Source organism: Umbelopsis ramanniana (assembly GCF_025399195.1).
Source record: "Umbelopsis ramanniana AG unplaced genomic scaffold K450scaffold_72, whole genome shotgun sequence".
In the NCBI taxonomy this organism is placed as follows: domain Eukaryota; kingdom Fungi; phylum Mucoromycota; class Umbelopsidomycetes; order Umbelopsidales; family Umbelopsidaceae; genus Umbelopsis; species Umbelopsis ramanniana.
In genome coordinates this window covers 58,542-71,393 of record NW_026252158.1, presented here as the reverse complement: position 1 = coordinate 71,393, position 12,852 = coordinate 58,542, and the positions used below count along the sequence as shown (strand labels likewise).

The following is a 12,852-nucleotide window of genomic DNA, read 5'->3' as shown; positions in this document are numbered from 1 at the left end:
TTTGACAGGCGATGTTAGTACCCTGTCTACTATGGATGATACCGGTATCTTAGTTTTGCTATCTTGTTTTTTTTTTTTTGTTGACTTTCTATAATGTTTAAATCCCAACCTTTTGTCTCCAGCGTCCAAAGGGATTCAGTGGGTTAGGAATGACCGTTTCGTGGCTTCCTGCGATGTCGGGTAAGGATGTTATAATAGTATGTTTATCGGGTACAATTGTTGCGGTTGGGCTATGTGGCTCCTTGGCCAGGATATTTTCTATCAAGGTATCAGCCATGGGTATAAATTAAGGGCCTTTCTAAGCAAATATCCAATCGATACCCTGTTATACCTTTTATTTGAATCGCCGACCTCCGTAGGCGTGAGAATACTTGTATATATCCTCACTATTTATAGGCAACTGTAACCACCAACTTTTGTTGCATATGGTTTTGAAGCAATATGTTTGCTCGTGTGAGGGAATATGGCGATGTTTTTGTTTATTCTTGTTAATTGAAGAGTTTAATTAAGTGTTTACGAGTGTCGGCGAGCATGTGTTAGACGGAAATGTTGCTGACCACATATACAAGGTCCGCGAATGGATTCCTATGAAATTGTTCCATATGGTACTGGGCATTCGACATAGAGCTTTACGTAAATAAATCATCTCATCATTATTACTGTGAATATTTGTAGCTCAGTCTGGTCGGATTGTACCATAACAGGCCACACCAGGCCCGGCCAAATGCTTGCATTTGAAATATCGTCGCTGGTGTTACCAACTGCGAGAAACACGGACTATGGGAATTTGGATTTGCTCTGGAGCTGATCGCTCTCTTCCGTTTACGGATATACTGGCGTTCCGATGAAGGTGGGATCCTCCCCGCACTCTTCACAACCCACACGTTCCCCGCCTTTCCTTTACTTTTCAATCTCCGGTTTCCACTCACAGGCGAGCAAAAAAGATGCGTTGTCCCTCCGTCAACTTGGCAGGAGCTTTACAAGACGGTAAACTTAGCCATGTGTTTAACCAGAGAAAAGCAAAGCTGAATGAAACATTTGTGTTTTATTAAACCAAGATAGTGGCTTAAAATGCGAGATGTTTGCCATAAACGCGATTTTTTGTTGCAAACCTTGGAGACAAGAACGTACCTCTAGTAACATCTACGTTGGGTGCTTTTTGATTTTGATAATGGCCGCTTTAAATACAAATTATACAACTGAAAATGCCGATGGTTGTACATGAGTGCACTGATGTATTCTCCACGTGTGGAGATGGAATGGCTTTTAACGAAAAAGGTTTCTGTGCAAGCGGACCTGCCTACCTATCAGCTTCCCAGAACATAAGCTTATTTCTCGGTGTCTCTTTTAACGTGACTTCGATGGGCATTCCTTACTGCTCTTAGAAACAAATAGACCACAGCATAAAGCTAATAAGTTTATTGAATGACAATCCACATGTTTCTTATGTTAGTAGTACTACAATCTTTTTCCCGCGGACGTTACTTGCATGCGGGCAGAGCAAGTGCGTCTCAAGACGTGATTGACGAAGAGTCCATACGATCCGGATAAACAAATTAAAATCTATTTCAAATGGGGAGCTATATATGAGGAGAGAGTACTGCTGGTGCTTCACGCAAGTAGACACAAGCAAGCGTGCTGCAAGAGCTGCACGATAGGACTGTCCAGAAGGTCTGTTTACTTTTCAAACGACCTCGGCGTTCAATAAAGAACTCAATATGAAGCTAAAGCACCTGAAATCATGGGTTATAACAAATACGTTACTGTCAAACCTCAAGTCTTTATATAATGGCCTCACACCATCAAAAGCTTACAAAACATAGATTTCACCTCGTTGACTGGTACTAAAGATTGTGAAAAGGCACCCGAAAATTTTCCAGAGAGCAGTGACCTCACGACACCTGACAGCGCGCTCTGCCTGAAAAAAATAATCATCGCGGCTCGTACTCCATAGATAACTTTGTCATAATGTCATCACCACCTGATACTACTGGTCTAGGTACGAAGATATCCACTTTTTTTCTTGCAGTTACGACAGTGGTGACGTCTCTATCTGTGCCAGCTTTGTTTCGTGGGTTTGAAATCGACAAACATTCCACACCATGAACTTAATGAATGAGCACGAGGGCTAGTCGGCGAACATTTTCCCACTGACCCACGATCCGTTTTCCAACATGCATTGACAAGTCAGTATCATTAGTCACTAATACATTGAATCTTTGATCATAGACGATGCAGCTACACGAAAGCGGGAACGAGCGACATCAGTAGATCCCGCTCCAGCTGAACGAAACGACGATGATGAGCTTATGGTAGGTGGTCCAACTCTGTGTAAACCCACGATATCCATTGATTATTCCTCTGACCCTACGTGATGTTATAGCAAAAAAATGAAGACGTTTCAAAAGCGCCTGTTAAGAAGACGTAAGTGACCGAACTCATAACCTACCAATATATACAAATATCACTTTGGCTGAAACTACCTTCCTCAACTTGTAGCAAACATGATGCCGATACAACCGTTCGGGCAATACGCAAGAATTTGAAAGATATGAAAACCACGGATATGACGTGGGCAACCGGAGAACAAGTGGAACACATGCAAGCTTTGGATGAGCAAAATGAGCCAGAAGATGTTCATATGTCAAGTTATAACGATAAGAAGAGAGGACCAGATGAAGTCTATGCGCAATCCAACAATAATACCACTGACGTTGAACAAGATTCGTCCAATACTGCTGCCGATGTCGCAAATGTCATCCCACCCTCATCACCGCGAAAGAAACCAACAAGAAGAGATACTCCTGAAATTGCAGCGATACAGGAACCTACCATCGCCACTACAACTGAAGATGTAAAGGAGGATGAGAGTAGTCAGGAAAGTGAACCATCAAGTACAAAGAAGGGTGGCTTATTCGCTCAATTTGCTGGAAAGTCCAGCCAAACCAATGGGGATGAATGGGATGACTTTGCCGAAGAATCAGCATCAAAGCCATCATCGCAAGAGAAACCAAAACCTCAACCGAAATATGCGTTTGGTTCATCGTCAGGTTTTGGTACTAAAGGATGGGGTGCTGCACACCAAACCGCCCCTGTGCCTGGTGGCTCGCCATTTGGCTCCACCGGAAAGGTGAGCGTCCAACACCGATTGACAAAATGCAATGCTTTGCCCCATATTTTGATTCTGACTCATCTCTTTTTGTTTTCTTCGTGTCAAACAGACTAGCTTTAGTGGATTTGGAAGCTCCACCTTTGGCGCCTCTAACTCAGTGTCCAGTAGCCAAGTGTCATCATCATCAACCACGCCATCTTTCAGTTCGTTTGCAAGCTCTACAGCATCCCCTTTTGCGTTATTAGCAGCTAAAGGCTCGTCGTCAAATGCCCTCTCCAGCCTACCTCAGCGATCCAACTCAGTAGAGAAGGACCAAACTAAGGCAGCCAAGTCAGACGACGAGAGTGACGGCGATGAGTCGGGCGACGATAATGACGAAAGCGAGTCAACCGGCGATCGAGGCATTAGCCCACAAACATTTGGATCCGAACAAAAAGTCAAAGTTCCTGGATTAAAGCCATCTGAAAGTAAGTTGATGGGCTATCCCTGGCCACTTTGCTAACGGAATATCCAACTCATCCCATTTCATTTTCATCAGTAACGACGGGTGAAGAGGACGAATATACCGTTCATACCGTCAAAGCTAAGCTTTTAGTGATGGATGGCACATCGGACAGCTGGAAGGAGAGAGGCACTGGTACTCTGCGTATCAATACCAAGAAAACCCATGGCAATTCTGCTACTCGACTTGTCATGCGCGCTGATTCAGTATTCCGTGTGATATTGAATGTTCCACTCTTTGTTGGCATGAAAGTTTGGATCATGCAAGAAAAGTTTGTGCGATTTGCTGCATTTGAATCTGTGGAATCTGTTGAAGTTGGCGATAAAAAAGACGACGCTGCTGCTTCCGGAAGTACCAAACTCGTCAATTATGCATTGAAGGTAAAGATCATCCACTTTTTGTTTCCGTGGAATGTACATCATTTCTAACAATGGGGCGTTCTATCTGACACAGGTGGGCAGCACAAGCTCTGCACAAGACCTTTATGATATGATAATAGCGCATCTACCTCGATCAGAATAATTCAAACAGTTGTTTGGCTCTCCCACCATTAATTGTATCGCACGGTAGTCAGTCTACCCTGTATTCGAGTAGATGTACACGTTGTGAAAAGAAGAAAATGATAACCAGTGGAAAAAAAAAACGTATACGTGGTCGATCTTGTGTAGTTTGGGCCTTTAATGATTCGTATAAATTTTTGGATGCAATGCCAATGATGTGTATAGCATTGTGCTTCTTGAAGAATTATTATCTTTGATGTGGCCCATCTTCGGGAGTACCATGATGTATCCGTTGGCATAAGTATTCCCAGCAGCTCATTAACAGGTCCTGCCAACAATAGAGCGATACAAGAAACGTCTTGAACGACAATTCTTATAAGTTAGTCCGAAAGCAACAGTAGCTATGTTCTAGTGATATGTCTCTTATAGCTCTAATTGCATTGGTGAGAAGGACGTTAAGATGCACTGATATCCCAGAAAAATTCCACTTTTCTAATGTCGTAATTTAGTCATTAAAATAATGTGACGTGTTCCGAGCGGGTAAGGACAGGCAAGGTCTGCCATATCAAGAAACGATTTCGAGGCAGCTGAGAAACTCCCTCTTTTCTAGTTCTGGTGAGCATCCATCCATCCATCCATCGTAACAGAGATAGCTTGGGAGAGAAACCGAATTCATCCATGTCATGATCGATCGAACCGCTGGAGATACGTACCCTCGACATTTCGACATTGGTGATTTCTTCTACGGTTGATGCAAAAGATTAGACATTCGGCAACAACATGCCCGATATGAAAAAGACCTCTTCACCACCCGAGGGATACTTACATTCGACATTCGGTGCATTCGCCCATTCCATTCTCGTCCTGGGAAATAGTTTACTACCGATTGATGACCCAATATCTAATTCGCAATTTTCCATTTAGACAAATATGGTCACTCCTGCTGTCAAGCACACCATTGTGAAGAAGCGCACTGCTCACTTCAAGCGTCACCAGTCTAACCGCTTCATGCGTGTTGGTGTATGTATACTTTTCTTGACTACACGGTCTATGCAAATCCGTGCCGTGATGCCCAATGTGACTAAACCTTTTTTTTTTTTTGGGCCATTGTAGGAATCCTGGAGAAAGCCCAAGGGTATTGACAGTCGTGTCCGCAGACGCTTCAAGGGCCAAGCTCCTATGCCCAAGATCGGTTACGGATCTGCCAAGAAGACCCGTCACCTTCTTCCCAACGGATTCCGCAAGTTCCCCGTCTCCAACCTTAAGGAACTCGATCTTTTGTTGATGCACAACCGTACCTACGCCGCTGAGATTGCCCACAACGTCTCCTCAAAGAACCGCATTGCCATCATTGAGCGTGCTGCCCAGCTTAACGTCAAGGTTGTCAACGCCAACGCTCGTGTCAGATCCCAGGAGTAAATTTCATATCAGAATAGCATTTGTTATGGCAGTTAAGAATTTGCTTCACAGTGATTTGATGGCTGCGAAACTATTACAACTGTTTTCGATCTATAAAGAAAATTTGTTTTATCGGAGGCTGTCTTTTTAAAATTATGCTTTGGTGGATGGCTCTTTGGTGTCAATGTGATCTTTTCCTCAATCGATTGTGCACTCATCATAAAATTGTTGGCCCATGTGGGTAGAGCCTAAAATTGACATTGTGCACTCCCTCGCCCGCATGGCAACAATTTTTTTTTTTTTAAAAAAAACTTATTCCTTTTTACACAAAATGATGGAGCTTGTCGTTTATATAGAAAAAAAATGCTATCATAGATAGGACGATGTACAACATTGACCAAAGAAAAAGTACATGGGAAAGATGACAAATTTTTAGTTGGCTTTGTGAGCCATCATAGCAATGACAGCGGCTCCAAGACCAGATCCGTCGCGAGCAAGAGAGAACTTGACCTTGTTCTCAATCTGGTCGCCAAAGAGTTCCTTGAGGCCAGCCATCATGTTGTCAGCAAAGTTAGGGTAAAACTCAAACACAGATCCATCAATAGCGATCGTGCAACCTTCTTCGACAAGGTTGGAGTGGGACAAAACGGCACCAAGGCCAGCAGCCGAGACTCTAGCAGCTCTGACACCAACAAATTCGCAAACCTTCTTAACGATTTGACGGTCAACCAAGGTAGTCATGGGAAGACCTAATATGCTTTCCAAAACGTGTTGGGTATCAGACAAGTCCTTGGTGGCATCTGATTCAATGGTAGACATGTATGCGGTTTCAAAAGCCCATTGCTTGTTGAGGTCAGGTGAGGAGAGGCCATTGAATAGGAGGGTTCTATCGATAAGGCTCACGAGTACATTACGTGTAATTTCTCCAAGGTACATGCCAGAGATCAACTTCTCATAGGTTTGGAGGCGAGGGTTGATGGATTCACGATCCAACTTATTGTCATAGGGGGTCAAGCGAATAACACGGCGTTCATTGTCGAACGCGCCCCACTCCATGTTGACAGCCATCTCCTTGGTTGCGGTGGGGCCTTGATCCCACTTCACGATCTTGTCCATAGTCTCATAATAAGCTGTATGATAAATAATGCTTATCAGCACGCCAATTTTGGTCGAAATTAATGAAAATGCGGAATGCCATTATCTACCTGCGTTGGTACCAGTACCGAGAATGACGCCCATGTGTGACTTGGGATCCCGATAACCATTAGCCATCAAGGTACCGACCGTATCATTGACGATCTGCAATGTAATAAGAAAAAATAAACAGACGTGGAGGAGAGGAATGTTAGATATCATAGATAGGGGGGATTTGCCAAAAACAAGGAGCTCTTCCCATGAGCAATAGGAAACTTACAGCGGCGATATTGACGTTCAAGTTCTTACGTCTGAAAGAATCTTGGAGCATAATGACAACGTCCTTGCCGACGGCACCGTGGCAAGAAAAGCCCTTTGTCCATTGCATAAGGGTACCACGGTTGATGGCAGTCTGGTTGACAGGGAAAGAGAAAGTGAAACCAAGCTGGAGGTCATTATCCAGTTTGTCTGAACCATTTTCAGTAAGGAAGCTGTCGACACAGTCGGCAATATAATCACACAAGTGTCGCATTTCTCCGGTCTTCAACTCATTGGACACGACAAACTTTTGCTGGTGGATAGTGACCTTGCTATCTCCCAACAAGTTAACTTCGCACACACGCAAATTAGTGCCTCCCAAATCGAGTGCCAGGTATTTGCCAGTTTCCTTGCCAGTGGGGCGTCCCTGTACGTAACTGGGAATCATGGCAACTGGCAAGGCACATGATCATATTAGAACCCATAAAGTTTTCGCACGAAACCCTCTGCATGAACATGGTCTCACTAACCTGTAGCTCCGTGACGCTGAAGTCCCTTGTCCATGTCCTCGTTGAACTGCTTGACGATGGTTCTAAGGTTTTCGGTAGAAACTTCGAATTCCTTGGCAATAGCGTTGATTGCCTCCTTCTGAGCACTAGACCCATCGACATCATGTATAGTGAACGCCGAAACCTTGCGGGATAACCAAGCAGACATGGTGGTTATGGATATTTGAGAGATGAAAAGAGAAGAGCCGCGGGTGAGGGGAACGTAACGCCAAAGAAAATAACAAAAAAAAAGGTGGGGGCGGCCTTTCAAAATATCACCCGCGATTCCCAACCATTTCCAGCAGGACCCCCACAGGTTACACCTCACAATTTTTTCTCTTCATCGAGGACTTTATTTACAGGTTTTTTTTACTCTTCACCAAGCGACATTTTGCTAAGGCCACCACTAGCATCATGCAGATTGAAATGATGACTGGGAAGTTGGTTGGTTCGTTGTTGTACTCGAGCAGCGGCATTGGCACTTGTATTTGTGGGGCTGGTACCATACATCATAAATGTGGCCGGGGGACTGGAGATTCCCGACAGCACAGGTGATCCCGTTAGTGATACGGACGGGGATACTGCTCGTCGTTTGAAATTACTGCCACTGACTTGATATTGTTCAAATCTGTCCTCCGACGCTGTGATGACAATCGATCAGTGGTCTAATTAGGTTTTACCGACGTCCACTACAAGTCCGAAATACCTTTACGCTTGATATGACGAAGACTTTGGTTGGTCGGAGAGGGGAGCGCGTCATATTGTAATAACTACAAAAAAAAAGAAGGGAAAAGAATAGCAATAGCCTTATCAGTATAATCGTTACATTCATCGGTACGTCCCACATTTTGCAGTTGTCTAACCGTCATCTCTATTTCTGGGTTAAGCTTCGAACATTGGTATGGTGACATCGTGGGGGAACCTTCAATTTCCTTTGCTCTTGCCCACGCGGCTGCTGGTACCGTAAACTGTTGTGAAACGGGAGACATTGATTAGCCACTTGCTACCACAATGGCCATGTCCCAAAATATATACCTCGTTTTTGTTGTTATCCATTTCTACAATCGATGATTTTCGTAGATTCTGCGTTATTTCTTTCTCGTGTTGTATGTCGAAATCAGCAGATCGAGTTTCTTCCTGTGATTTCCAAAAATGACAACTGGTCAGCATGGTTCACTTTAAATTTCAAGGGGGTTTATGCACATGCCTACCTCTAACTGGTTCATGATCCTCGCAAGTTGCCGGCCTTTTGGCTGTGTGAGGTGCATTCGACATAAGTTGAACGTTCCATTGTTGTTACAATGATCATGCAAAGGAACACTTACCAGCAATGATCCTCTTCGTGTAACGCTTCTTCGCTCAGGTCCGCCTCCCGTACTTCTCTCCCTATCTGTACCAAATGTATTCGGTATTGGAGAATGAGAACCCGCTGAATATGATTTCCTTCGTGATGTTGGCCCTACTGTAGAAGATCCGTCTATGCTACCGATTTCAGACATTGCATCTTCGCTGCTATTGTTTGTGGAACTTGTAGTTGGTACGGAGCTGAATGAGATTTGTGTGTCTGAATGACATCGTATCATCGATGGCCTCCGAATTTGAGCACTTTTATCTATATAATCAGCCAAAGGGGATGGAGGAGCTTGTCTCCACCTGAGATTATTTGCTCGTCCTTTGTCGTCAGAGTCTATACACATCTTCTGTGAGCTTGAAGAGCTACTGGATGATCTCCGATGTAACCGAAAATTGGAAGCTTCATTGTCGCTCATTTTAAAAATCACCTCCTCTTCATCACTCATTGTGTTCCTTGACCATCGCCGGGGTGACTGTGTAGAATATGGTTGGTAGAATTTCTCCATGTACGTTGTGTTTGTTGTGTCTGAGTACGGCTCTTTTTTCTCACAGAAAAGAAAATTTCTGATTGTCAAAGCTCTCGGGACAGCGTGACCAGTTCCGTTTCAAGAGTTGCGTTTACATCCAAGTTGCAATGCTTAAAGTATGACCGATACCACTGCAGATCAAGCTGTCATTCTATGGTATTTGCACGGCTGTACTACCTCGCACTTCAATCTCTCCAAAGAAGATGACGAACATCAGGTCCGGCGTCGGCAACAGACGTGCACGCAGACATTCTCCAACAATCTAGTCAGTTTAAGCAGCAGTCGAATTGCAGACCTGGTTAGAAGCTCAACCTTTCTGTATTGGAATACTGACTAAGTAAAAAGCTAAATCATAATTTTCTTGCAGATTATTCCACCGCCTGCCATAAGCCAACTATCCAGTCTTCATACAATTCATCTTCAGAACAATAATTTAACCTCCCTTCCTATGGAGATTTGGTCCCTTGCTGGCCTGCAAGAACTAAATGTTGGATATAACAAAATCCAACATCTCCCTCCAGAGATTCACCGCGCCAAAGCATTACAAGAGCTGTTTTTGCACAATAATCTTCTCACTGCACTTCCTTCTCAGATTGGAAGTCTTCATCATTTGAGAGTTTTGGATGTCACGGCAAACCAGCTTTCGGCCATACCTGCAGAAATTGCCAAACTCCATCTTTCTCATTTTTGGGTCGAGCACAATCTTTTTGCAGTCAGTCCTCCTCAACGAGAGGCTATAGATGGGCAACAGCATAATAGCATTGTTTCCTGTAACAACCAAGTTCTATCTCTGGTTTCAATATGCGCTCAAACGATTGGAAAATCAACCCAAGATTCAGGTTTCAGCATATTGCAGCACCTTCCTTCCACTATACAATACGATTTAGAGAAATGCACGAGGCAGGGCCTCATTTGCGCCATCTGTAAAGTGTTGATATTTCATCGAGGCTTACTTTCTTTGGGACAATCCAGGATTGCAGGGATGTTGGTACCGGTCTCCTACCATTGCTGCTCGCAAGCATGCCTATCTAAACTGTTAACGCGCACGCCATCCGAGAATATAACTGACTCTGGCGCTTATGACCATTTGGCAACCAGTAATCAAATCCATAGTCATAGAGCGTCATTACAGATTCGCATAGCATCCGATCATGATACCCTGTCTCTAGAGCGAGCGAGAACACTGTAAAAGTAGGCAGTAATAAATTTTTTTTATGTGTACAGTAACCGAGAGACTGATTTTCGTGGCAAAGGCAATCGACTCAGTGTGCAGTCACATAGCTCTTCCTTTCATTCCGCAATGTCGACCACCGCTCAGAGAAAACGACCAAAGTCGAATTCAATCGACGTGGAGCCAACGGCTAAGAAACCACGTCTTGAGATCGAAGCGGATGAGGCGGACAATGCTGTATCACAAACGCAAGACCATAGCGAAAGTCAAGCATCCAGTGATCTGTATTTGGATACTGTCAATCGCCAAATGCTAGATTTCGACTTTGAGAAACTTTGCTCGGTATCCCTTTCCAATTTGAACGTGTATGCCTGTTTAGTTTGCGGAAAATATTACCAAGGTTAGAATGGTGAAAGAATAGTGAGCGATCTACGTTGGTTTTGTATACTGACTTGCTGTTCACTATAGGCAGAGGCAAATCGTCACACGCGTATTTCCATAGCTTACATGAAGACCATCATGTATTCATCAATTTGGAAACTTTGAAGGTTGGTTCAATGTTGCGGAAATTCGATGGTTGTGTGGCCATGGTCACTGATTTTTTTGTGCATAGGTGTACGTTTTGCCAGATGGATATGAGGTTAAACACAGCTCTTTAGATGATATCAAGGTAATGTGTAACAAATCAACTTTTTTGAAAGTATCAAATACTAACTTCAAGACAACAGTTTGTCTTAAAACCAACCTTTACCAAAGAAGAAGTTGCCAAACTGGATACCAATACCAAATATTCATATGATCTCCACAATAAGAAATATCTGCCTGGTAAAACACGTTCATTGAACTATTGTATGGAACGCTATGCGCTCATTCTAATTGATGCTCTCTTGGCAGGTTTCCTCGGCCTGAATAACATCAAGGCTAATGATTATGTTAACGTCATCATCCAAGCGTTGATCCACATACCACCTATTCGTAATTACTTTATACTCAACACAAGCGAGACGAGCTCATCTTCACAGCTAGGTAATGAACAGGATGAACATGTTGTACGGATGAATGGCTAGCTGACATATTTACATTAGTTGAGCGATTTGGAGCACTTGTCAGAAAGATGTGGAATCCACGAGCGTTTAAGGGCCAAGTCAGTCCACACGAGCTGCTCCAGGTATGGATCTAGTTGAGTGATCCTAGGAAGGCGACAATATACTGACTCAATTATTGCAGGAAATATCGAATGCGAGTGAAAAGCGGTTCAAACTTACGGAGCAGAGCGATCCAGTAGAATTTATGTCCTGGTTCTTAAATACATTACACAAGGATCTCGGAGGCACTAGAAAGCGAACGAGCAGTAAGTTTTACAAATATTGCTCGTTGTTTGCAATGCAGCCCACACTAACTTGGTCATCTCCTCCACCAGGTATAATCTATAGAACATTTCAAGGAGAAGTTAAAGTTGAGACGCAGAGTATTGGTGTGAAAGAGACTCAAATTACAGAGGATGAATCATGGTTATTTGATGCAGACAGAGGTGAGTTTAGAAACTTTTATATGTTCATGTAGATTCCGTGGTCATCAAGCTAAATTTGGCCTCTTCTCCAGCTATAACAGCGAACCAGTCCCCATTCCTATTTCTTACATTGGATCTTCCACCGGCACCCTTGTATCAAGACGAGCTTGAGCAAAATATCATCCCACAAGTTCCATTGATCACCATCTTAAATAAATACAATGGTGTGCAAGCTCAGGTATGTATCAATCCAATGTGTAGCGTCTTGGACGAATGTTTTGCTAATGGTTTGATGATCAGGAAATTAAAGGGGATCTCAAGCGCTACCACATCACAAGACTTCCAAATTATCTTATTTTCCACGTCAAACGGTTTACCAAAAACAATTGGGCCAAAGAGAAAAACCCTACGATTGTTAACTTTCCCATCAAAGGTGTCGATTTGTCCGAGTGTAAGTACGCTTCTACGGAAGTGAGCAATCCTATCGCTGACGCACAGTTCTAACATTCACGCACGTTTAGTCTCAGACGATCCTACAGTGGAGAAACTAGGATCGCAGTACGATCTGTTGGCCAACATCTCTGAAGAAGGTACTGCTACTTCGGCCACCTACAAGATTCATGTACGAAATCGGGCTTCAGACCAGTGGTTCCAAATCCAGGATCTCCGCGTTGAGGAAATTCTCCCGCAAATGATTTTCTTGTCTGAAAGTTATATTCAGATCTGGGAACGAAGGAAAACCCCTATCAAGGGCAAAGGCAAAGTTGGATGAATAAAATAAAAAAAGAGCTGGTTCTATAGAACAACGAGCCATAAGTTATCATCATTACTTGATTTAA

General features: G+C 43.5%; 6 protein-coding genes across 6 annotated transcripts; 4 read left to right on the top strand and 2 right to left on the bottom strand.

The window, feature by feature from the left end:
* Nucleotides 1-2,733: 2,733 nt before the first annotated feature.
* On the top strand, nt 2,734-4,150 carry K450DRAFT_258709 (uncharacterized protein). Its single transcript, XM_051591893.1, has 5 exons — nt 2,734-3,000; nt 3,051-3,130; nt 3,222-3,579; nt 3,651-3,994; nt 4,068-4,150. Exons 1-5 carry the CDS (start codon nt 2,865-2,867, stop codon nt 4,134-4,136), a joined length of 987 nt encoding a protein of 328 aa, XP_051441067.1. The 5' UTR covers nt 2,734-2,864; the 3' UTR covers nt 4,137-4,150.
* An 894-nt stretch (nt 4,151-5,044) lies between these two features.
* Nucleotides 5,045-5,534, top strand: K450DRAFT_258704 (uncharacterized protein; the record flags this gene model as incomplete). Its single annotated transcript, XM_051591892.1, has 2 exons — nt 5,045-5,134; nt 5,228-5,534. The coding sequence occupies 2 exons, from the start codon at nt 5,045-5,047 to the stop codon at nt 5,531-5,533; spliced, it is 396 nt and encodes a 131-aa protein (XP_051441066.1).
* Nucleotides 5,535-5,772: 238 nt separating this feature from the next.
* K450DRAFT_258692 (uncharacterized protein) lies at nt 5,773-7,668 on the bottom strand. The gene is made up of 3 exons (XM_051591891.1): nt 6,927-7,668; nt 6,718-6,811; nt 5,773-6,642 (listed from the first exon to the last, which is right to left on the bottom strand). Exons 1-3 carry the CDS (start codon nt 7,350-7,352, stop codon nt 5,945-5,947), a joined length of 1,218 nt encoding a protein of 405 aa, XP_051441065.1. The 5' UTR covers nt 7,353-7,668; the 3' UTR covers nt 5,773-5,944.
* Nucleotides 7,669-7,708: 40 nt separating this feature from the next.
* Nucleotides 7,709-9,634, bottom strand: K450DRAFT_258685 (uncharacterized protein). The gene is made up of 6 exons (XM_051591890.1): nt 8,778-9,634; nt 8,664-8,705; nt 8,488-8,589; nt 8,316-8,420; nt 8,159-8,222; nt 7,709-8,093 (listed from the first exon to the last, which is right to left on the bottom strand). Exons 1-6 carry the CDS (start codon nt 9,309-9,311, stop codon nt 7,822-7,824), a joined length of 1,119 nt encoding a protein of 372 aa, XP_051441064.1. The 5' UTR covers nt 9,312-9,634; the 3' UTR covers nt 7,709-7,821.
* On the top strand, nt 9,069-10,575 carry K450DRAFT_258684 (uncharacterized protein). Its single transcript, XM_051591889.1, has 3 exons — nt 9,069-9,311; nt 9,383-9,630; nt 9,700-10,575. The coding sequence occupies exons 2-3, from the start codon at nt 9,451-9,453 to the stop codon at nt 10,519-10,521; spliced, it is 1,002 nt and encodes a 333-aa protein (XP_051441063.1). The 5' UTR covers nt 9,069-9,311; nt 9,383-9,450; the 3' UTR covers nt 10,522-10,575.
* K450DRAFT_258683 (uncharacterized protein) lies at nt 10,329-12,851 on the top strand. Its single transcript, XM_051591888.1, has 12 exons — nt 10,329-10,523; nt 10,586-10,903; nt 10,972-11,051; nt 11,117-11,173; nt 11,232-11,328; nt 11,398-11,529; nt 11,589-11,671; nt 11,731-11,854; nt 11,924-12,034; nt 12,106-12,251; nt 12,314-12,464; nt 12,535-12,851. The coding sequence occupies exons 2-12, from the start codon at nt 10,633-10,635 to the stop codon at nt 12,783-12,785; spliced, it is 1,503 nt and encodes a 500-aa protein (XP_051441062.1). The 5' UTR covers nt 10,329-10,523; nt 10,586-10,632; the 3' UTR covers nt 12,786-12,851.
* Nucleotide 12,852: the final 1 nt, after the last annotated feature.

What these genes read in the sequence shown, in the direction of transcription:
- K450DRAFT_258685 (XM_051591890.1), bottom strand. Translation starts at nt 9,311, where the DNA reads ATGGAGAAATTCTACCAACCATATTCTACACAGTCACCCCGGCGATGG. An exon ending in TGGATAACAACAAAAACGAG is followed by an intron (nt 8,421 to 8,487) that starts GTATATATTTTG and finishes GTTTCACAACAG; the next exon opens with TTTACGGTACCAGCAGCCGC. An exon ending in TCGTCATATCAAGCGTAAAG is followed by an intron (nt 8,094 to 8,158) that starts GTATTTCGGACT and finishes TTGTCATCACAG; the next exon opens with CGTCGGAGGACAGATTTGAA.
- K450DRAFT_258683 (XM_051591888.1), top strand. Translation starts at nt 10,633, where the DNA reads ATGTCGACCACCGCTCAGAGAAAACGACCAAAGTCGAATTCAATCGAC. An exon ending in TTGCGGAAAATATTACCAAG is followed by an intron (nt 10,904 to 10,971) that starts GTTAGAATGGTG and finishes TGTTCACTATAG; the next exon opens with GCAGAGGCAAATCGTCACAC. An exon ending in GCTCTTTAGATGATATCAAG is followed by an intron (nt 11,174 to 11,231) that starts GTAATGTGTAAC and finishes TCAAGACAACAG; the next exon opens with TTTGTCTTAAAACCAACCTT.
- K450DRAFT_258709 (XM_051591893.1), top strand. Translation starts at nt 2,865, where the DNA reads ATGAGAGTAGTCAGGAAAGTGAACCATCAAGTACAAAGAAGGGTGGCT. An exon ending in TCAGCATCAAAGCCATCATC is followed by an intron (nt 3,001 to 3,050) that starts GCAAGAGAAACC and finishes GTTCATCGTCAG; the next exon opens with GTTTTGGTACTAAAGGATGG. An exon ending in CATTTGGCTCCACCGGAAAG is followed by an intron (nt 3,131 to 3,221) that starts GTGAGCGTCCAA and finishes CGTGTCAAACAG; the next exon opens with ACTAGCTTTAGTGGATTTGG.
- K450DRAFT_258692 (XM_051591891.1), bottom strand. Translation starts at nt 7,352, where the DNA reads ATGATTCCCAGTTACGTACAGGGACGCCCCACTGGCAAGGAAACTGGC. An exon ending in TGAACGTCAATATCGCCGCT is followed by an intron (nt 6,812 to 6,926) that starts GTAAGTTTCCTA and finishes ATTACATTGCAG; the next exon opens with ATCGTCAATGATACGGTCGG. An exon ending in CGGTACTGGTACCAACGCAG is followed by an intron (nt 6,643 to 6,717) that starts GTAGATAATGGC and finishes TTTATCATACAG; the next exon opens with CTTATTATGAGACTATGGAC.
- K450DRAFT_258684 (XM_051591889.1), top strand. Translation starts at nt 9,451, where the DNA reads ATGACCGATACCACTGCAGATCAAGCTGTCATTCTATGGTATTTGCAC. An exon ending in GCAGTCGAATTGCAGACCTG is followed by an intron (nt 9,631 to 9,699) that starts GTTAGAAGCTCA and finishes ATTTTCTTGCAG; the next exon opens with ATTATTCCACCGCCTGCCAT.